The sequence below is a fragment of the Bradysia coprophila genome, unplaced genomic scaffold, assembly GCF_014529535.1.
Source record: "Bradysia coprophila strain Holo2 unplaced genomic scaffold, BU_Bcop_v1 contig_732, whole genome shotgun sequence".
In the NCBI taxonomy this organism is placed as follows: Eukaryota; Metazoa; Arthropoda; class Insecta; order Diptera; family Sciaridae; genus Bradysia; species Bradysia coprophila.
Window position 1 is genome coordinate 4,786,615 of NW_023503972.1, and position 22,573 is coordinate 4,809,187.

General features: G+C 37.4%; 4 protein-coding genes across 4 annotated transcripts; 2 read left to right on the forward strand and 2 right to left on the reverse strand.

Moving 5' to 3' along the window:
- Positions 1-739: 739 nt before the first annotated feature.
- Positions 740-2,717, reverse strand: LOC119084281 (ubiquitin fusion degradation protein 1 homolog). Its single transcript, XM_037194206.1, has 6 exons — positions 2,524-2,717; positions 2,321-2,444; positions 2,098-2,252; positions 1,331-1,603; positions 1,079-1,264; positions 740-1,020 (listed from the first exon to the last, which is right to left on the reverse strand). Exons 1-6 carry the CDS (start codon positions 2,524-2,526, stop codon positions 841-843), a joined length of 921 nt encoding a protein of 306 aa, XP_037050101.1. The 5' UTR covers positions 2,527-2,717; the 3' UTR covers positions 740-840.
- Positions 2,718-10,215: 7,498 nt separating this feature from the next.
- LOC119084286 (biogenesis of lysosome-related organelles complex 1 subunit 3) lies at positions 10,216-11,121 on the forward strand. The gene is made up of 4 exons (XM_037194212.1): positions 10,216-10,416; positions 10,488-10,545; positions 10,606-10,734; positions 10,801-11,121. The coding sequence occupies exons 1-4, from the start codon at positions 10,357-10,359 to the stop codon at positions 11,028-11,030; spliced, it is 477 nt and encodes a 158-aa protein (XP_037050107.1). The 5' UTR covers positions 10,216-10,356; the 3' UTR covers positions 11,031-11,121.
- Positions 11,122-13,010: 1,889 nt separating this feature from the next.
- LOC119084279 (fumarylacetoacetate hydrolase domain-containing protein 2) lies at positions 13,011-21,928 on the reverse strand. The gene is made up of 3 exons (XM_037194203.1): positions 21,334-21,928; positions 13,258-13,589; positions 13,011-13,188 (listed from the first exon to the last, which is right to left on the reverse strand). The coding sequence occupies exons 1-3, from the start codon at positions 21,865-21,867 to the stop codon at positions 13,026-13,028; spliced, it is 1,029 nt and encodes a 342-aa protein (XP_037050098.1). The 5' UTR covers positions 21,868-21,928; the 3' UTR covers positions 13,011-13,025.
- On the forward strand, positions 18,765-20,081 carry LOC119084277. The gene is made up of 2 exons (XM_037194201.1): positions 18,765-19,612; positions 19,682-20,081. Exons 1-2 carry the CDS (start codon positions 18,847-18,849, stop codon positions 19,990-19,992), a joined length of 1,077 nt encoding a protein of 358 aa, XP_037050096.1. The 5' UTR covers positions 18,765-18,846; the 3' UTR covers positions 19,993-20,081.
- Positions 21,929-22,573: the final 645 nt, after the last annotated feature.

Below are 22,573 nucleotides of genomic sequence, written 5' to 3' on the forward strand. Positions count from 1 at the left end.
TTCAATACGAAAGCCGAGAATCCAACCAAAATTTTCAGTTTCAAACCTAAATCTTTGAAGAATTATGAACAGTTATCCCTTTAGCTTGGACCTCGAACATAACCCTTTATTTACCGAAGACATAGCAATATTTGCTGCAACTGTGGTTAATGTCAGGTCGCTACGACATTTCATCGAAATTTGAAATTCATCGAAACACATAACAATGCGACTTCCGTTCTGTTCAACCTGACAATCAAAGCAATTCAATTTCGCTAAACAAAATTATTTCAGGAAAATTGTCTGTAAAATTATGGCCATGACCGATAATCTGTTGGTTGGATGGGTCATTACGATGTAGTAGATGTGGTAAGTCAATGTCATCGAAAAATATCAAAAAATCGAAAAATTTTAAATTGCAATCCTTACAGTTAAAGTTATGGTTGTGACCGACACTCCGGACATGTACTAATAGTCTATTACCTACTGTCCTGTCATTCATAAAAAGTTTATTAAATGAAAGAAGAATGGGTGTACGACAACTGGTTCATGTCCTGTGACTGGTGCGGTCCTAGCACAATTTTATGTTTTATGTTTTTAGTCCCTAAGCACTTTACCATGAGTAACACTGGCCTTTTGATAGAATTTTTCATTTTTACACTGCAAAAAGGACCGTCAAATCGTGAAAAAGCAACAAAAGCCTATATGAACTACAAGGGACTTACCTTCACGCACCAACTTGAATCAAGTACCAAACACATTTCGTACATAAATTTATTTTCCTCAGCGGCTGACGCAAACCTTTGCATTCTTCAATTCAAATTCAAAGCAAAAACAAGAAAAATCTTCACGGTCGAAATTTCACTTTCTACCTTTCCGTAGTGAGAATCCAGGCCCTTGAAATGCTTGAAAATCGTCACCGTTATTATTTTCCGGTTCAGCTTTCGGTTCTGGTTTGTCGCTAATCGCCTTTATGCTACGATCGAAACGCAGGACACCGAATCGCGGATGATCGTAATCGGGAATGCCTCGGACATAATTCTACGGATAATTTCAATTTTCAATGCAATCAAAATTGGGGAGATTTTTCGTAATTTACCTTCACAGCATGGTTGGCATCGGATTTTTCGATTTTCTTCTTCTTGCCGTCCAAGCGATTTCCTTCGCCAGAGAACGGAAAGAAGTTCTGTGTGTCCATGTGATGCATTGGGTCATCTTCGGTGAGATCTTCTGGTTTTGGTTGTCGTTGTGGCTCTTGATAGCCGACTGGGGCGGCAAATTCAACCTAAAATTTCAAATTTGATTATTTATCCTTTTTGCCTCACTGCCATCTGTTTCAGTTCTCTCTTACATTCATATCGCATTCGATGATGCTGACAGCATTTCCTGGCTTCGTCTCCAGAACACACAGTTCGTAGATTTTCGAATTGTATTTGATAGCGATCAGGTCGCCGGTGGTGAGACAAGCGAAATTTCGTAGAGCATTTTCCAGCACAGCCTTCGGATTGGTAATGTCCAAAAAGTCTGGGCTCTGTGGTTGAAATTTCGAGAACGTAGCGACTGGCAATGAAACACTTTCGATTTGAATTATGTCGCCCTCTTCCAACACCAAATTATGCATCATCTGTGAATTAGACAAACGGAAAAATTAAATTGCGATTAATGTGGAGGAATACACCTCCATTACAACTACATCTAAGAATGAACTGATCGATGAACTGATTGAGCAGTCCGTCAGAACCATTGAATCAAGTTCAGAACGAACTAAATTCCGCCAGACAACACTTGTCGCAGAGGTTTTAAATGGAGTTCAATCACTTTGGGCTAATGCGACTGTTTAAGAACCATGCCCTTGACCATGCCTGTTTCCATGAACAGTCGGAACCCATCTTCTTGGCAAATATCTATAAAACAAACTCTGACCGAAGCAGATCCTCACCCTGCCATCAATAGAGCTTGATAACTTTAAATATTTTCTGTGCAGAGGAGAGAGAGGATCTGAATACGTAAGGTTTTAAGTTCCACAACAATGTTGGTTGGGATATAGGTAACGAAACTACCCCCAAACGAAGGGATATTTAAATCAAAAATAAAAGAATCTGGGAAAAGATCACTCACCCAGTACGGAATATAAATTTTCCCCTCATCAGCCACGAACTCTAAGACGCCAGCGTGTGTAGTTCGACTCTTTTTATTGTTCGTCAGTTTGAACAGCATCGGGTACTCAATGTTTAATCTGGTCAATTGATCCAATGCGGATGGTGGCATGATGACTGAAAATTGAATTATTTTCGTTGGCGTAAGATGTTGGAAGATCAATCAATGAATTTTCTCGACTCACTTTTTCCGCCCTTTTCCACATCTTGACGATCATTTCCCGGGAACATCGAAACGGAGTAGCATTTGTACGAATTGTTGAATGGACGTGAAATATCCGGAAACATGTTAAAGCCACTGAATTGAAACTGAGAAATCAGATATTGAATTTGAGTGAGTTTTGATAATTTCCATTTATACTCCCCGTTTGTTTCACATTTCTCTTACCATGATGATGTATTTAAACGAATGTAATTTCAGTAACTAAATAAAATCTCAAATCTCGTGTCAAACAAATTAACTTGTTTTCAATTAATATCTCTCTGTCTGGCTAATCAAAATCAAAATCGCTTTTGTTTTGACTCGTCACACACATAAAAGCATCAGTGGAAAAATATCGAGACAATGACATTTCATTTTACAAAAGACAAAAAAAATCATCGCAAAATCATATGGTCACATCGCATCATTCTGATGCAGTGAATTTCTATGGCGGTAAAAATTCAAAAATTTCCCTGCCATAGAATATGGATTTTGTTCATAAAATGAACTTCATTTATAGATTAAGGGATTTGTTTTTTTGCATTATTCGTCCGTCAAGCGAGTCGCGCCTGGTCACACTGGATGTTGATTTCTTCATTTTTACAAGTTGACACACATGCTTTGGTACACTTTATCCTCTGAAAACCCCAAAGTATGTAAACACTGAAGGTAATGCAAATGAGCAGTTACGCATGGATATTCAGGTGAATTTAGTTTTGTTGTGTTGCACATATATTGAATTCGTTTACGTCAAGTTGCAGCTAGTAGTGAGTTCAATTCGATTCCATACAAGCTTAATAGGTCCAACCAAGGTTCTGAAAGAACAGGTTAAGACCTTCTGAGTTGATCACGAAGGCGGTGAAGCACAAATTTTTACAACTTACACAGGATTTGTTAAACACACTCATTACAGATTGTTTGAAATGTCAACTTGGTAAAAATGAACTATTTTCTTTTCAAACAATCTATGATGAGTGTGTGATGAGTGTGCTTAACAAAACGTGTCTAAATTGTCAAAATTTGTATAAGCAATGAATGTCAACACTTTCATTGTTCGTAAGTGTCTTAACCTGTTCTTTCAGATCCTTGGGTCCAACACCATTAGGCACAGGAAAATTTGATGATGGCAACATTTTAAAAATGAATTCACCTGAAAGTTGAGATCCGGGATTTCTCTGATCCGCTGAGGGTTAGCATTACTTTTAGTATTTATATAATTTGGAAATCCCGTGCTTCCACCATACCATAGGGCTGATATTAGTTCCGAAAAATTTGAAGATACACGTCGGAAATTATGGCCTTTGGAAAATTTTCAGCCGGACTCTGATATGAGAATATCGTGAATAACAAAGAATATACGACGCTGCGTTCGGTTTGAGCTAGACACTTTAAATTTTGAATATTTAGCGGACTTGCAGCGTGAATAATCAAAATCGATGAAACCTCGGTGAACTTTGATAAAGGTTAAAAATGAAAAAAGTCGATCTAAAATGGTTGTTTATTTGACTAGCGACCTGAATAATCTAGCCGCCTTATTTTTTGCAAATTCAATTTTATTCAATTTATGTCAGTTGTCATTTGAGTTCATTTTTATACAGTTTATTAGGTTCCTTATTTGACATTTAGAAAAAGAACCGCCCCTGCGTGGTTTATTTTATTCTGCCATGGTTGTTACTTATGTATTTGCCCAAGACGTAATATGACGATTTAAAAAAATCAAGCGTCGAAAAATGTTTAAAAAGAAATCGCTGTCAGTTTCAAGTCTGCAGGGCTTTTCGTCTGGGCTCCTATAAAGAGACAAACCCACAACACATATAAAACGTTATATTATAGGATCTGATCGATGACCTCACCTTATGAATGACCTTAAACCACTTCGATTCGATGGTCCGAAATGCTTCCATACAATGTAAAACCGACCAACGCTGTTTTGCGATTCCCTTCGGTTATGTTAGCGTCTAACTTATATCTTCCAGCTGGTACTATTTGCGGAAATGCAAAGGCTTGGGCAGAAATGTTATCCGCTTTTCCATATACAAGTCCCGTATACGGACACGAATGATTAAAATTGGAATATTTGTTGAATATCGGTCTCAAAAAATCCAGAAAAAAGGAGTATTTGCCTCCAGCTACCCATGCACATAGATCGTCCCAATATTCCGTTGCGATTTTTTGGTAAGTAAAGTATTTGTAGTAAATTACTACATGGATCCAAGCTTCACTTATTGGTTTCCGGAAATCCATCGCTAAATGTCCTTTGAGATTATTTCGATCTATGTATTTGACTGGGCACGAGACATTCGAAACTTTGGACGAATATATTCGACAATTGATCCGTTCGAAAAAGCAAAAATTTTTCTAATTTTAAATTACGAGAATTGAAATAAGAATAATTGTTTGTGTCTTGAGGCCGGAAAATGCGTCATTACCGTGTAAATATAAACCAGTTTTTCGCGTTTTCTGACCATAAGACAGCAAAGCACAGTACTGTATCGCTGGGAGATTTTTTGTTTCGACGTGTGCGATACATTCCTCTCATTTAGCTCGAAATACAACCTTCCCACACGCCTCAATAAAAAAATTCCCAGCGAGACAGTAATGAAATTATAGACGATCTTGATGCAAAATTTACCCCGTACCGGAACGCTGTCCTTTCAATTGTTGGTACAAAATACGAAAATGTCAATGCAAACAGTAAAATCAAAGACGAGAAACGAATCAAAATTCTCATTTTTGTACAAACAAGTTGAATTTCTTGATTTCTTAATATTGTGATGATCGTGATAGTCAGTTACAGGTTTGCAAGTAAAATGATTTGCAGACTTTAGACAACAATACAGTCAAATGGGGTTGAAAACAAAAACGGAAAAAAACTTAGAAAAAAAGTGTGACGCAAGTACTTGCGTATAAATTTTGTTGCTGTAAAGTTTATTGTTGTGTCTAGGTGATGTCAAAGCCAATCTAAAAAAAACTCGAATCAATTTTCGACCATCAGATTCGATGTGGTTGATGGCACAAAACCCAAAGAGCGTCCAAAAATGGCTGTTAAGTAAGCAAATAAGATTTGTTTGGGGAATGATGGTCGAAAATTTTTAAGTTCGCAATATACTTTTTCACTCATATTGGGAACTGGTGTCACGCAAGGTACACTTACGATTACGACAAAGTACATACAAATGGTTCCGACAGATATTATCTCTTAATTACGCTATTTCACATAATGCATCAAAACACAATCATTTTTGAATCAGCAATTTTTTTTTCAATTTTGGATAATATCTTGGTTGCAGGGAATGCTAACCACCTGCATAACTAATGATGCCATTTGAAAGCTCCTTAACACTACTTTGATTTCAGCGACTCTGGTTGGCCTTTATATTGTATACACACCAATTTAATATCGTTTGCGTAAAGTTGCAGCTAAAGGTGAGGTGATTTCGATTCCATCCATTCTATACAAACTTAATAGGTGGAATAACATTAGTGACAAGAATAGTTATTTTGTGCTCTTGTCTATTTCAATTCTCAGTTGGCACAAAGCATGATGTGTTACACGTATTGTAATGAGATTTTTTCAGCACACGACCCAATTTTCCTTACTCGGTTATATTATTAACTATTACTCAAAAAACCCTTAAAGTGTAAATGTGACGCAAGTCCTCTATCTTACTTACAAAATAACTGATATCGTTGAGGGTGACGCATTGTGCGCCGTACGCAAAAATTTTATCAACAAAAAGTTGGCCCCAAAACTTTGTGAATGAAAATTTTCCGAAAGATGATTCGGTTTTCTTACGTTTCAATTCTTTCAGTACATTTTTTAACCATTTTCCTAACAATAGTTTCCTCAACATCTGCCACTGGTGACGCAAATTTCTCTTCGGAAAATTTTCATTCACAAATTTTTTGGGACAATTTTTTGTTGGTAAAACTTTTGCGTACGGCGCAAAATGCGTCACCCTCAACGATATCAGTTATTTTGTAGGTAAGATAAAGGACTTGCGTCACATTTGCCCTTTAAGGGTTTTTTGACTGATATCACCACTTTTGTAAGTATGTCATTTCGACAACATCAAAAAACCTTACGGAAATTAAAAAATTCTAGAGAAATCAGTTTGAATCCCAAGATCTAGAAACCAATGTAGGAACACCTCACTTATATGGAAAAAACCCCAAATCCATCTGTCATGATTATCTGTCATCCCAAAATTTAGTAAACAACTTTGGAACAAAAAATAACCCAAAACCATCAAAAAACCGATGGAAGTTAGGTAGTGCCAGGGAATCATCTGTCATCCCAAAATTTAGCAACCAGCCTTGGAACACCTCACTAATGTCCAAAATAGCCCAAATCCGGCAAAAAATCCCATGGAAGTGAGGAAGTGTCAGAGGAATCATATGTCATCTTAAAATTTAGGAACCAACCTTGGAACACCTCACTCATGTCGAAAATAACCAAAATCCATCAAATAAACCGATGGAAGTTAAGTAGTGCCAGAGGAATCATCTGTCATACCAAAATTTAGGAACCAACCTCGGAACACCTCACTTATATCGAAAACAACCCAGATCTATCGAAAAAACTGATGGAAGTTAGGAAGTGCCAGAGGAATCATCTCTCATCCCAAAATTTAGGAACATCTCGAAAATAACCCAAATCCATTGAAAAATCCGATGGAAGTTGGGAAGTGCCAGAGGAATCATATGTCATCCTAAAATTTAGGAACCAACCTTGGAACACCTCACTCACTCATGTCGAAAGTAACCCAAATCCATCAAAAAATCCGATGGAAGTTAGGAAGTGCCAACTTTTGAAAATTCCATTCTTATTTTTGGGCCATTATTATCCTACAACCAAAATTTCCGGAAAATCTATAGAAACGTTTCGGAGTTTTCCATAGGAACTAAGTAAATAACTAAGTAACTAACTCACGTAGGCGATTTCAGTTATCTGAAAAAACGAAATTTTGCTTATTTTCATACAAACATCAATATTTCGAAGTTCAATATCTCGCCCAATTTTGAAGCTGCAGTAACGTGTGATAGCTCGTTGAACTCGTATGGATTGCAGATGTCTTAGTTTGGGGGTCGTTGGAGTTAAGGGGGAGAAGTCAAAAAGTTGCTGTAAATATGCTCCCCGCTGTCCCCAATATTTTTTTTTAAACATTTTTGTTAGTGGACTTGCGTTAGTAAGCGGGCGTGATAACGTATCTGTTGTGGACGGTATATTTTAGGCAATTTCGCAGATTGTAGTCCGAACGAAGTGAGTTCGTTTCTTAGTACCGATGTCGCTTCCACATGGGAAGTAGAACATTTATGACTGGGATTGGAAGGCTTGAATCGAGAACTCTCAGGGAGTCGGAAAATATGGCCTTTGAAGAAATACTTAAAGTCGATGAAACCTCGGTAAATTTTGACAAGAACATAAATAAAAAAAGTTGACCTTAATTGGTTGCATATTATATATTTACCAAAAAGTAATATCACGCGTCAAAAATATTCCCACGTTTAAAAAATCAAGCGTCCCATATAATCACTCCTATAAATAGACAAACAAACCAACAAACAAACATTAAACTTTATATTTGTAAGATACGATGACATCACCTGACGAATGTTTTAAATGACGCACCCTACACATACTTTTTTATTCAGAAAATTGTATCCTTTCCTTAAACCACTTCGATTCGATGATCCGAAATGCTTCCATATAATGTAAAACCGACCAACGCAGTTTTGCGATCACCTTCGGTTATGTTACCGTCTAACTTATACCTTCCAGCTGGTACTATTTGAGGAAATACAAATGCTTGGGCAGAAATGTTATCCGCTTTTCCAAAAACAAGTCCCATATACGGACACGAATGATTAAAATTGGAATATTTTAAAATTATCGGTTTCATGTAATCCAGAAAAAAGGAATATTTTCCTCCAGCTGCCCATGCACATAGATCGTCCCAGTATTCCGTTCCGATTTTTTGGTAAGTGAAATATTTGTAGTAAATTGCGACATGGATCCAAGCTGCACTAATTGGTTTCCGGAAATCCATCGCTAAATGTCCTTTGAGATTATTTCGATCTATGTATTTGACGGGGCACGAGACATTCGAAACTTTATTGGACGAATATATTCGACAATGGAACCGTTCGAAAAAACTAAAATTTTTCTGATTTCAAATTAAGAGAATTAGAATAATGGAAAAATGTTGGACGTTCTTGCGGTAAAATTTACCCCATACCGGAACGCTGTCCTTTCAATTGTTGGTTGAAAATAAGAAAATGTGAATGCAAGCAGTAAAATCAAAGACGAGAAACGAATCAAAATTCTCATTTTTGTTCAAACAAGTTGAATTTCTTGTTTACTGATTTTTTTGATGGTCAGTTACAGGTTTGCAAGTAAAATGATTTGCAGACTTTAGACAACAATAGTCAAATGGGGTTGAAAACAATAACGGAAAAAACTTGGAGAAAGAAGTGTGACGCAAGTACTTGCATGACATGTTCGGTACTCTGTCCTAATAATTCGTATGCATACTAACACAATAAAAACGTGGTACGTTGAGAGCGAGAGGACCGAAGACCAGTTCATTATAACTTGCCTTGGGGTACTTGTCAAAGTATTTACTTCCAAGGTAAATATAGTGAGGAGGTAATACCATTCAGACGCGCGGTCTAGCACATAAGTTCGATGCCAGTGACATCTTTTTTTTAAATGGTTAACTACGATTTTCTTGTATTTCACAAAAATATTTTCACTATCTCACAACAGATGGCCCGACTTTCTATTCCATTTTTTGCTTTCAACGAAGGAATTAGATGGCGTTTGGATCGAACTTTCGTGCCACCGCACATCTGATTCGGTTATATATGGCATTACCTCCTCACTATATTTACCTTGTTTACTTCTCTTTCAACGTGGTACGTTGAGAGCGAGAGGACCGAAGACCAGTTTATTATAACTTGCCTTGGGGTACTTGTCAAAATACTCGTTCTCTTTCATCATAACACTCTATACTGTGTTTTTACTAGTCTCCAACTATTTTCTATTTTAATGTTTGGACCACTAAAGTGCTTTGTCAAAGCCAATGTAAAAAAAAACCACTTCAAATTTTCTACCATCAGATTAGATGTGGAGGACGGCGCAATACCCAAAGAGCGTCCAATATAGCTGTTAGGTAAGTAAATAAGATTTTTTGTAGGAAAATGTGGTCAAAAATCGTCAAGTTAGCAATTGGAAACTGGCGTCACGCAAGGTACACTTACGTTTACGACGACAAAGTACAGACAAATGATTCGAGAGATATTATCTCTTAATTACGCTATTTCACAACGAATTAAAACACAATCATGTTTGAATTAGCAATTTTTTTTCTTTAATTTTAGATAATGTTTTGGTTGCATTGTGATGCTAACCACCTGCAACTAATGATGCCATGAAAACTCTTTAACACTGTTTTACTTTAGCGAGATACACAGACTTTTCAACTAAAATTATTTCCGCTGAACCCCGTAAAATTTTTAAGCTACCATCGAGTTTATGTGATTGTCTGGTCTTTCTATTGCAACTAATATAGTCAACACCAAATGAGAATTTTGCTGTTTTTTTTACCGTTTTTCACCAACTGTGTACCAGCCGGTGAAATGAAATTTTGACACAAAATGTATGGGCTATCTGTCAAAATTTTCAGCTAGTGACTATAGTGGCTATATACTTGACAATAGCTTATTGGAGGCTATAAATTATTCAAATGAAAATTTGCGAGTGGCGACGACAGTTTACCATGTCTCTGGATGGATGGATGTCTCTGACATGTCTTTGTCTCTTGAAATGTCAAAATCTCGTCCGCGAGAAACGATTTATCTTCACACTGTCATCTTCACTGGATGGATGCACATTCAAAATAAAAATAAAAAGTGAGGAGATGAAACTGAACGCACCAAACGAGACGTCACATTAAAAACAGTTTATCTATCGAATTCAGAGTTCTGTTTAGAATTTTTAAATCTTATTTTGACATAATGGTAACTCCCGAAAGTTTTGTTGTGCAGGGTGAGGCTGCTGAATCAGATGATGATGAGGTGGAGTGAATATAAATAACGAGATTTCGACTAGGGCTAGAATTTTGAACATTTACCACTTCAACTTTCAGAGCAACACAAACTACAAAGTGACAATCGTAGATGGTGAAGCTCCCGAATCGGATGAAGGTACGTGAGCTTATAGTCTTGGACTTCCGGTGACAACAATTGCTTTATGTTTACTTGTAGAAATCGCATCCTTTTCCAATCTGCCATCTGTGAATCACATGGGCGCGCGATTTAAACCGAACCACTCACCACTCTCATCGCCTATTCGTATCCGAAGCGTTGAAGAATCTCTTTTACACAAGAAACTATGTAATGACAGGCCGCCGAGCCACTGAATTAATGGAGAAATTGATTTACTTTCCTTTAAAAATTTAGGCGAACGAAATCTCTCACTCTGGAACAGCTTGAATGCGCTTATTCAGTCAACAGTTTCGGGTACATCCAAGAAATTGATTGCCACGGACCAGTTACTGGTTCAATCACAGGTTACATTGCAGACCGCTTCCAGGACAATTAAGAAGGTCAATGAAACTACAGCCGAAGTTGCTGATAAATTCAAGTCAATTGTCGACGGCAATTTTATACCGCCAATAACTTTGAGTTGATGTGATGCGTAGCGTCTGGATTTATATTTACCCACACAATGTGATAATCAAAATGGAAATACAAAACGGAAATGATATTTTTGCTCGAAAATTGAATTGGATTTTGATGTTAGGTGTCGGCATCGGCGATTTGACCGTAGGGTAAGATTCATAGTCAATCATGATCTTTTAAGTAAGGGTGATAGACTGTGAATTATCCTAGGATCAGTGGTCCTAAGAAAATGAGTGTGGTAAGAATAAAGTAGCTGAGGCACTAGGCTAAGAGATTTTTCAAATTTTTGGAGAAATTCTTCAATTAAGGGTTTCAACGTTCAAAAATCTTTCTGAAAGCCGACACTTTATTTTAGGTGAGTTCAGGAGTTTGCAAACAATTTACCTTTTGATTTTACTGCAAAACCAGCGAAAGTATTTCTACGGAACTAAGTAGGTTAAGTATACGACTCGCTCGCTTTACAAACGTAAATTTTATTCTTATGCATAATTAGCGACAGCTGATTTTCTTTCAGCTGGTGTCTACGTCATTGTCAGTAAGATTCTGCAATTTAAATTGATTGTCCGTGACACAGTGACACACACACACTAACAGACGCACTACTAATTCTGCATAAGAATAAAATTTAACGTTTGTATGTCCCACGTAAGTTTGAGAGTTTGAGCTAAGCGCCCCAGCCCTGAGAATCTAACAGAGAGCATTTGAAAATGATGTTACTGAAGGGAAGACGATTGATAAATGATGAAATCGTTCCCTACAAGATCATTCACCACCACATGAACACGACCTTGACCCAGTTGGTTACGTATCACGATCGTGGCAGACTGGCCAGAAGGAATCTTGGGATGAACAGACCGATTTTCTACGCAACGACATATTCATGTAATGCCGAAATAGAATGCAAGATCATCACGACAAGTACTTTTCCGGTTGTGACATTTTTGATGATTCATTTAGGTCGTTCAAGAATTCGATCATTAGCATCGGTCATTGGATCAGTAGTGACTGGAATGGAAAATGGATATGAGATTTGAATTTTCTTTAATGAGTTCTGTTTAAGGCTCGTAAATAATTGATATGTTATTGGGTCGAAAGGCTTGTTAAAATAAGGTGCGGGAAAGCAGGAAGAGGAGGAAAATATGCAGTTTTGCTTTATTTCTCTGCAAAAGCTACTGTTGTACAAACAACGTTTTTCCGCTAGAGTTTTCCGCAAAACAGATTTTTTATTGTCGGAGAAAGCGTCCTCTCCCGAACTAAAACTCTGATAAAAAATATAATTAAATATTACAATTAAGTTTCAAAACAGTGGTAAACAGCGTAAAACTCATAATTTCTTTATATGTTGGGTCTCAAACTAGTCGACGTATTTGCCTGTTTCTCGCTGTTTCCTCATTGACAGGTATTGTGGTTGTCGAGACGAAATAAATAATGTAATTTTTGCATAACAGAAGCTATTGGCGAGAAAGCAAGCAAAACTGCATATTTTCCTACTTTTCCCGCTGCTCCCAGTCGCTTTAACCGAGTCTGTGGTCGATCACTCACAAGTTTCAATGTTTAGCGGACATGCAACGACATCTGCATTTTTCAGTGCTGTCAGTAAATTCGAACGATTTGTAACTCGACAAAACTGCATTCTATATGCAGTCAAAGATGTGTTCTATCACCTAATTAGGGGCGCAGAGCTCACAATTGACTTTATACAATTAATTTTTGTCGAGTTATCGATGGTTAAAATTTACTGACAGCACTGAAAAATATGGACGCCATTGGTGACTAATTTTATTGCTAAATCAAAGGACCAACAGTAAAATAAATTCAAAAAAATTTCAATTTTTTTTTTCATTTTAATAAAAATAGAATCAATAAACTTAACAAAACCAGCGCCACGCTACCAAACTATACTAAGATTTTACTAAAAGACAGTTTAGTGATACAGGCGACAAGTAACCATTATTGAAAATGATTGACTTGATCCGAATATTTTTTGGCTACAAACATGAAATCTACGGAGTGTCTTTAACGACTTTATTAACAATTTTTCCAATACTTTGGATTTCACTTTCAATAACATCCCCCGGCTTCAAGTATTCTGGCGGGGAACGATGCATTCCGACGCCTGATGGAGTTCCAGTCAGAATAACATCGCCCGGTTTCAATGTGATTGATCTGCAGGGCAAATAAATTGTGAATTTCAGTCCATAAATTCCGTAAAAAAATCAGAACAACAAAACTCACTGCGACAACCGATGAATGATCTCGTCGATGCGAAAGATTAACTCGCTCGTGTTGCCCAATTGTTTCGAGACGCCGTTTATGTTGCATGTAAGACGTAAATTATGTGGATCTGGCACCAGACTTTTATGTACAATTGACGGTCCCAGCGGACAGAATGTATCCATCGACTTTCCGATTAAGAACTGACCGCCATTCCTCGACTTCTGCCAGTCTCTAGCCGATATGTCTTGGGCGACTGAGTAGCCGAAAACGTGTTCCAGTGCAGAAGACGCGGCGACATGGCGTGCTTCTTTTCCTATTATGACGGCGAGTTCAACTTCCCAATCCAGTTGCTAGAAGGAATTGAATGAAAGTGCCGGTTAGATGAATTATTTCACAATAAGACCTTTTATATTTTTTCCGTTTGAATGTTTTAAAACACACATTTAGTGCGGCGTCGACTTATGTCAAAGTACATTGAATTTTATGACTTGACGGATTTTATATAATGAGATTCAATACAGCCGGAAGAAGCCGACGTCGCATTAAATACCGAGATAGAGTGGTATGGTATAAATGAAAAATGTGACGAAGAAAAATATTAACTTGAAAGCACCTGCTGGAACTGTCAAACGTTTTAACAAAAGAATTTTACACTTTCAGTGAGTTCAAAATTGAGGAAATTGAGTTCAGTTCAGTTCTTCAAACCATACGGACGTATTTAAAATTAGCTGCCGAGCAAATTAAATTGAATTATTTGAATTAAATTGTGCCTATTCAGCAACAAAAATATAAAGTGCTTACAATTTTCGTGTGACACAGTTTATGTGAATAATAAATATCTACAATGTCAACATCGAAACAAGTTGAACCACCTGACAAGAATGCTGAGCCAGTGGAAAATTCGGATCAAAAAACTCATAGTGAATCGAACACAAAAAATGCTAGGCTTCGTGATATAGACGATGATGATGATAACGAAGTCCCTGATGATGCCAAAAGACCTAAAACTGAAGTGAAACTGAAACCAACAGTAGAAGATTTGCAAAAGAAGACCGCTTTAACACTACTAAGGAAATCATTGCTAGAAACAAATCCGTTTGCAATTTTAGACTCTGAAGTAGACAAAGATGACTTGGCCAGCAAAATGAGCAAAAATATAAATGTTAAACAATTTGGCGCCGACGCCCATTCCAGCAGAATCGTACGACGCCAGCAACGAGTTCCGCCGATTACCATAACGAAGCCGTTTAAGAATCCAAAAGAAGCGATTTCGAACATAGAAAGCATGCTTAATGGAAAGGTTACCTTCAAAATTCTAAAGGAAGGCTACAGTGTTTCTCTGCAGTCACTGGAGGCACACAATTCACTGAAAAATTTTCTTGCCCAGCAAAAAATCCCGTTTTATACTTATACTGCATCAGATAAAAAGCCACTGCGACTTGTACTAAAAGGTGTTCATCATTCCTATACACCCGAAGAAATAATCGAAGATTTGTCTGAGAAAAAAGTGACTGTATCGAGTGTCCTACCAATGTATGGTAAAGGTAAAGTGAATTTGGATATGTTCATCGTTAACTTTGACCAAGGAACAAAGATAGCGGAGATCTCAAAGACGATCAAGTACGTTTGCCACCAAAGTATCTCTTGGCAACAATTTATCAAAAAAGATGTTGGCACCCAATGCAGAAAATGCCAACGCCTAGGTCACGCAGCCTCAAACTGCGGATTGGAATATCGTTGCGTAAAATGTACAGATAGACACGCCCCTGGAGATTGCACACTTGAAGAAGACCAACCCGCCAAATGTGTCAACTGCGATGGCAACCATCCGGCCAACTTCAAAAAATGTCCGGTATATACCAAATATGCTGAAAACTTGAAAAAACCACAAGGAAAAACAGGTATAAATAAATCAAATACGAATATTACTAATAATGCTAATTTATCTAGTAAAAAGTCAATGCTAAACAGTGGCGTATCTTACAGTCAAGCCCTAAGAATGAATACTACAACCAAAGAAAAAGATGATAATTTTAATTTTTTGAGTGGTGAAGTCAAAAATCTCTTTGATTGTTCTCTAATTGATTTATTACATAAAATTCAGACCTTCGTACCCGAATACAAAAAGGTAAATGATCTAACGCATAAAAAAATGATGATTATAGATTTCTTGTCTCAATTCACGTAATAATGTTGCATGGCGCTTTGAAGATAATAGCTTGGAACGTAAACTCTGCTAAAAGTAAAGTAAAACAGGAGGAAATTAGTCAAATTTTATCAGATCAGAAACCTCATCTTTTGTTGCTGAGCGAGACTAAACTCAACAGTAGCAATTTTGTGCAGTTCCCAAATTACAAAATTTATAGAAATGATCGTTTGTCCGATTCTGGCGGAGGAACTGCAATTCTGATTGAGGAACGTTTCAAGCACGAAGTGGTAAATACTCCCTTGCTGGAAACTTCCGAAGCAACTCGTGTAAAGATTACTCTCAGTAATTCTAAGTCTTTGATTATAAATTCGTTTTACTGTCCCAAAAAACTCTCGAAAAAGGACCTTCTGAAGCTCATGAGCCTACACTCAAATGTCTTTATGGGGGGCGACTTCAATGCTAAACACTGCTACTGGCATAACTCTGATAATAATAGTAACGGTAATGTCTTGTACAGATTTCTTGTTGATGACAATGTCGCTGAACTGGTTCATCCGAATGCATACACCTGCTATAGGAGTAAATCAAATCCTAGCACAATAGATTTGGCTTTGGCTAAAGGTGTTAGAGCGACTAGTAGTAATATTACTGAGCTCAACCCTGACCATTGCCCCGTTCAATACATTTTGAACATTGATGATGACTTATCATACGAGGCCCCCGTTAAACAATTTATGTACAATAAAGCAGATTGGGCTAGATTCATGGAAGTAGTTGACGATGGACTAAAATTGGGTACATTGATTGATTCCAATGACATTGATTGTTGCGTTGAGCATTTGACTGAAGTGATTGGAATTGCAATGGATGAGTCTGTACCTAAGAAGTGTTTTACTGGAAAGAACCATTTCTCACGACATTTGAGGGACTGCATTGCAGAGAAGAAAAGATTGAGGAGGGCATATTTTCGGCGAAAACTTAATGATGCCGGGTTGAAATTTGAAATTGATCGTTTGAACAAGTACATAAGGGCTAGTATTGATGCGAGGGACTCCCATATGCTTATGAATAAGCTGAAGCAAATCAGACCAGACAGTAAAATGTTCAAAAATATCAATAAACTTTTGGGTGATAATAGAAAGACGGTGCCCGAACTGAAGGCAAGTGATGGCTCTCTAATTAGTAATCCATTCGATAAAGCTAACGCCATTGCTAAAGTATATGGCGACGTTCACCGACAGAATAGAGAAATGGGTGATCCTGATTTTGATGTAGTCGTGTTGTCTGAGGTGAATTCGTTCTCTCAGTTGGTCGCGCAAAATTTATTTGAACCTCGATTGACAGACGCTGATGAAATCAGCCGTATTCTTAAAGGTATTAAAAACAAAAAGTCTAGTGGACCTGATGCTATTCCGAACGTTGTCCTGAAGAAACTTCCTGTTTCAGCACATGTACTTCTGGCTAAGTTGTTTAATTGTATTCTGAGTTTGGGATACTACCCCAGTTCATGGAAGACAGCCCACGTTGTACCGATTCCGAAGCCGGGTAAACCGGCAAATGAGGCAAAGAATTTTAGACCCATCAGTCTCTTAAATGGCCTGAGTAAAATCCTAGAAAAAGTTCTCTATGTTAGAATGCTAGAATACTGTGATGAAAATGATCTATTACCCAACAGCCAATTCGGCTTTAGGAGCAAGCACTCCACCGTACATGCTCTCATAAGGTTATTCGAAGAAGCAATCATTGGTTTTAACGATCTCAAAGTGACAATAGCAGCATTCCTGGACATAGAGAAGGCTTTCGACACGATGTGGATTGAGGGACTCATATATAAATTGATGAAGATGAACTTCCCAAATTATCTCATCAGAATTGTGTTTTCCTATCTCAAAGAACGGAGCTTTAGAGTTAAGTTGGGAGACCAGCTGTCTGACTCAGTATCTGTGAATGATGGGGTTCCACAAGGATCTATATTAGGTCCTTTACTCTTTATTATATTTATGATAGACCTCCCGACGCATATGAACACAACTCTAACAGTCTTTGCAGACGATACGAGCATTTTCTCAACTCGATTGTCGCATAGTAGAGCAAGATCAAATGTACAAAGCCACCTCGATAAGTTGCATAGATATTACCAAACCTGGAAAATTAAAGTGAATGTGCAAAAATCGGAAGCACTCTTCATTCAGAGATCAAACCGTTCGCGTATTGTCCGTGAAAACTCGTGTGCTATTTTAATGAATGGCACAAAAATCCCATTCAAGAACAGCGTCCGTTTTCTGGGTTATTATGTTCAATCGAACCTCAAGCATAACGAACATGTGAACAGAATGTTACTCAAGGTAAACACTGGGCTGCATAAACTGTATCCTATCATGAAAGCGAATAATGGCATTTCACAAGATGTGAAGGTTAAAATCTATGTGACTATACTTAGACCGGTTCTCACCTATGCTGTGGCGGTTTGGCATACCTTACCAAAGTACTTAATTAAAAGGCTGAAGGTTTTTGAGAATAAATGCCTTCGTATGGCAATAAACTTCAGAAGGTCAAGAACGAATTATAAATTTATATCTACTGAGGAACTGCACAGAATTGCGAAAGTACCAAGACTCAACGTGTACTTATACAAATTGGCTAAAAATGTGCTTAGCAAGACCTATTTACATGATAACACTGTTATCAGTAAATTTGGTAATTTTTCAAACGAAAGAATCGCTAACTGTATTTACAAACCCCCTCACTCGCTGATAAGAGGCCTTGACTCTAAGCTGTTGTCTTTAGACACACGCGCATCTTGAAATTTTATTTCCCATTGACAATAATAATTATTGAAAATTAAGAATTTATTGGTTTCTTTCTACTTTGATTTGTTAACAACAGATTAGTTGTATCTCTAGGTTAAGTAATCCCCCCCCCCTTCAAAAAAATAAGAATATTGATTGTTTTTATATACTTTTTTCAATCTATAAGGTGATATGCCTACTGAAATTTCATTTTACAGAAAAAATTTTACTCTCTGAATTATCGAGTCCAAACACGAATCAAAATGTAGAAATCTCGAACATAAATTTGAAAAAGTCTGGATGACTGTAAATTTATTTTAACCTCAAATATTTATGTAAAAACTAATTGTGTACTTAATTTGATTGAATAAACTAAATATAAAAAAAAAAAAAAAAAAATTGAGGAAATATCCTTGTCATAACAATTTATGCTACTTGTTGCCACTCACCCACACACACACACACAATCGAAGCCATAACAAAACAGACGCATGCGCATTGTTTTGCCGACAAATATCAAACAATTTGACATTTCGATATCGAACTGTCAATAGTCCATTCAAGCACACCATTGTGTTTTCATTCACATGTGTTTAGTGTGTACGGTCTTGTTTACAAAAATTCACTGATAGTCCGAAAGTCAGTTAAAAGAAATTGTTTGCAACAAATATGCAGGAAGTCTTAAACCTTCAGCACCTTAATCTCCTTCAGCCGAAGAAGAAGAAAAAACAGAAGAAGATTCATGGCCTGAAGACAGGAGTATTCAGCCGCCTTCGATTTATCAAGACATTCGAAGAGGATTTGGAGGAGCTAACAATGGAATCGTCCATTTTCGAATTGTATGCTCCGCGTGTGCTGAGTTCTTGTAGTACACCGCACAGAATGCCCGAAGAACCTCTTAATGTCGATCCATATACTCGATCGGTTAAGATACCTGGCGTGGCTCCATTCTTCACTCAACCCACGCTTCCACAACGTTTTCCAACTGTAACCAAGAAGAAAATAGCTATCGAACCAATTTATCCATCACTGATACCGTTGCTTATGACAGCCAAATTCGCTCGCATCGACATAAGACGCTACGACGTCGTATGTTTAAGAAATTCGATAAGAAAAATTGCTGCCAACGACGAGGATTTCGTTATAAGTGTCGTCCGAATCAATTCAACATTATTTCTCAGACGCTTCGCGAAACATCATGTAAGGAACAAAGCTGATGTTGGATTTCAGTTCGAAGATATGTGCACTAGTCAGAGCCACAGAGATTTTGATTACCACCAGTTGATCGAGGGGCAAATTGCCGAAAATCGAATTTTGATGATGGGTGAAGTTGACGCCATTAGGAGAGAGAATGGGGAATCCATTGAGCTGAAGAGTAAGAAATCTAATGTAACGACACAGGACAAAGTTGATTGGTGGCTTCAATCATATCTGAGTAAGTAAAATTGATTGAACGATGTAGCGGAGCATTCTGATGCGAACGTTTCTTTCTCCATTTTTGCAGCTGGAACAAAGTCAATTATTTTTGGACGTCGTGACAGAGACGATGACATGGTACTATCAAAAACTGAAGAATTCGGCACAGAATCAATGCAGGTGGACCGAAACAGGAAAATGAAAATGTTCAATCGCTTGAGTTCCGCTCTGAGATTCCTATTTTCGAACGTGGCCACCGGACAAAGTTATATGTTGCGCGGATTTAGAGACGTTCTGACACAACAGCGATGCATGCAATTGTTTGAAGTTATTGACGAAGCCGACAAGCAAAAATTGACCTTCATAACGGACGAGTTGATCGACAGGTTCTCTGTGTAGATTAACTTCCGGTTGGTCCGAATGATTTTGTAAATTTTGGATTTTTTCCGATTTTTTTTTCTCACCCATAAAGGACATGAGCGAATTTGTTTATCATTTTGATTTTCATTTAATATGTTGATCATGGCGAGTTGTAACTTCATGGCCATATTGCAATTTGAGTGCTAATTAGTTCAGCTAATCTGGCAACTATGGATGTAAGACGAACTACTTCTCCTTCACTTATCCGCACAACGAAAGCACTACAGTAGTTCATAAGTAATTAAATTGAACGATCAACCTACACCTACATTTCTGGCAATCTACAAAGCAGATTGGGAACTTAGTTAGCACTCTTCGTTAGAATGGACGAAAAATGATAACTCTGACTCGTTGTAGAAAGCAACCGACGTGGACGTCTGAAAAAATTAGCTACATATTGAATATTCCCACACTTAACCAGATTGGAAACCTACGTATCGCTATATGCTCAAAATACGAGAGAGAAAATGCGAGACCAGAGCCTGTTTTCGAGTTTTTTTTTTCGAAAACGCTAAAAACAATAATTCAAGATGACCGATTAACGACGGGAAATTCAAGAAATTTTTCCAAGAAATTCAAGAAATTTAGGATCTCTATTCCTAAAATAATTTCCAAGAATTTTCTCAGTAAACTCACGAAAATTCGAGAAAAATTGGCGAAAATATTAGGTCTTCATAATGACATTACGACAGGGACTATTTTTGGGAACACATTCTCCCATATTTTCCTTACAATTATTAAACGTAAAGTTTGTGCAGAATCAGCAACAGCTGAACATCACCAGCTGAACAACAAACATACTTCACTTGTATAATATACAATCAAAACACATTCTGAACAACTGATCACTGTATGTAGCTTGCCCTTGAATTGTTTTGTCGACCAGCTGTTGCTGATTCTGCACAAACTTTACTTTTAATAATTGTAATTTTCGAAAGAATTTTCTTTATATATATCAATATTAGATAGTCACTTATCACCTAAAAACAACCTGGACTACATCATGGGAACAAGAAGTGTCTAAATTTAAAATCCAATAGCCTCGATAACAAGGAAAGATTTTTCGACCAATCGCAGATTATTTTCCCTACGGACCCAAGGGTTCAAAAACTAATGCATCTCCGAACTATTTTCGTATTGTTTTGAAACAAATATACCCAAACGAAATCTATTTTAAAATAGAAAAGACATTTAGGTCGTCAAAGAGGTAGGCACTTCAAAGTCAATAAATCAAACGAAGGAGCCATCATTAAACAAAAACGAGATAACGCCCGCACTAAATATAGAAGAGTGGCGAAATGATAATCATAAAAAACTTACTGTTGTTATGTCATGATGAACAACATCACCGGTTGGTCCGGTGATGGTACTCGCAAATTTACTGAAAAACATCGGTTCCGATGGCGGTTCCTTGTTCTGCTCCAAGCAATGACCCAAGTAATTGAGCCCGATGCACACAATCTTTTCCGGATTACTAACCGGTGCCAACAGTTTAACACCGCCGATCTCTTCCCATTTCGACGATTCGACCCGTTTCTCGATGTCTGATAGCGGGACATTTGATCGGATGAATTCAATCATATTGGTTGCATATGCGGCGGACAGATCAACAAATTTTGAAGCATCTGCCGACAGTACACCCAAACCGGACTTGCCGTTTTCGTTGCGTTGGAACTGGATGAATCTCATGTTGTTGGTAATTGGGGAATTTGAAAATGATCGGACAATTGTTGCACAACCGGCAGTATGATTTAAAAGGCGATTTTTACGCGGTAAAGTACACAGATTTTGTGAATTCTTCAATATGTCACACGGTACGATGCTACGTGTTATGTTAATCAACTTAAACGGCATAGTCACTGGGAGAGTATATATGAAAGCGATAAGAATTTTAATTTTTTTCACTTAAATTTTTAAATGACAGATGCTGTCAAAACACAATTGAGAGAAAAAAAGACAAACACCGAAAGAACGGAAAGCACTCAAAACAGTCCGATGTACGAACGGTGAGCGTCCGCAACTCTTTTACAACGTTTTTGGAGAGGGTTTCAGTTTGAATTTTTTTTTAGTCATTACACGATTCACCAAATTCGCTCTTTGTCCAATAATTGTGTACTTACTCGGTTTGAGCTACAACTCGCGAAAATAGCTTAAAAACATCGTCCACACCAAGTATACTCAAAAAAAGTTCTTGCAGAGGGAAAAAATTTAGAGAAAATTTCTAAAATTGACGTCAATTTTGGCCCCAAGGCATGAACAATACTCTGACGATGGGTCAGCTAAGGCCGAAAACACACGAGCAATTTTGCGTTGATGAGATCGACAATTAAGCCGCTTTTTTCATTATAGAGTGCAAAAAATGTGTATCCGCTGTATCTTGGGCGCCGGGAAATTTTTGTAAAAAAAATCTGTTACCAGGAAATTGAATGACAGCTGAGCAAACAAGCGAGAAGTGTATAATAGCAGTAAGTCGCTTTTGCGTCTTCGGTTACCGGGAATACGCATTTCGATTTTTTAGTTATTTGCATCGCTAGGATTGAAACCACGAAATTGCAGCATA

Excerpts from the sequence above, each read along its gene's own strand:
- LOC119084281 (XM_037194206.1), bottom strand. Across the intron at positions 1,604-2,097 it reads AAATTTATATTCCGTACTGG|ATGATGCATAATTTGGTGTT; the intron begins GTGAGTGATCTT and ends TCTAATTCACAG. Across the intron at positions 1,265-1,330 it reads TCATCGAATGCGATATGAAT|GTTGAATTTGCCGCCCCAGT; the intron begins GTAAGAGAGAAC and ends TTGAAATTTTAG.
- LOC119084286 (XM_037194212.1), top strand. The coding sequence starts at position 10,357 with ATGGTAACTCCCGAAAGTTTTGTTGTGCAGGGTGAGGCTGCTGAATCA. Across the intron at positions 10,417-10,487 it reads CTGAATCAGATGATGATGAG|AGCAACACAAACTACAAAGT; the intron begins GTGGAGTGAATA and ends TTCAACTTTCAG. Across the intron at positions 10,735-10,800 it reads TCTTTTACACAAGAAACTAT|GCGAACGAAATCTCTCACTC; the intron begins GTAATGACAGGC and ends TTAAAAATTTAG.
- LOC119084277 (XM_037194201.1), top strand. The coding sequence starts at position 18,847 with ATGCAGGAAGTCTTAAACCTTCAGCACCTTAATCTCCTTCAGCCGAAG. Across the intron at positions 19,613-19,681 it reads GTGGCTTCAATCATATCTGA|CTGGAACAAAGTCAATTATT; the intron begins GTAAGTAAAATT and ends CCATTTTTGCAG.
- LOC119084279 (XM_037194203.1), bottom strand. The coding sequence starts at position 21,867 with ATGCCGTTTAAGTTGATTAACATAACACGTAGCATCGTACCGTGTGAC. Across the intron at positions 13,590-21,333 it reads TTCATCATGACATAACAACA|CAACTGGATTGGGAAGTTGA; the intron begins GTAAGTTTTTTA and ends AATTCCTTCTAG. Across the intron at positions 13,189-13,257 it reads ATCATTCATCGGTTGTCGCA|ATCAATCACATTGAAACCGG; the intron begins GTGAGTTTTGTT and ends TTTGCCCTGCAG.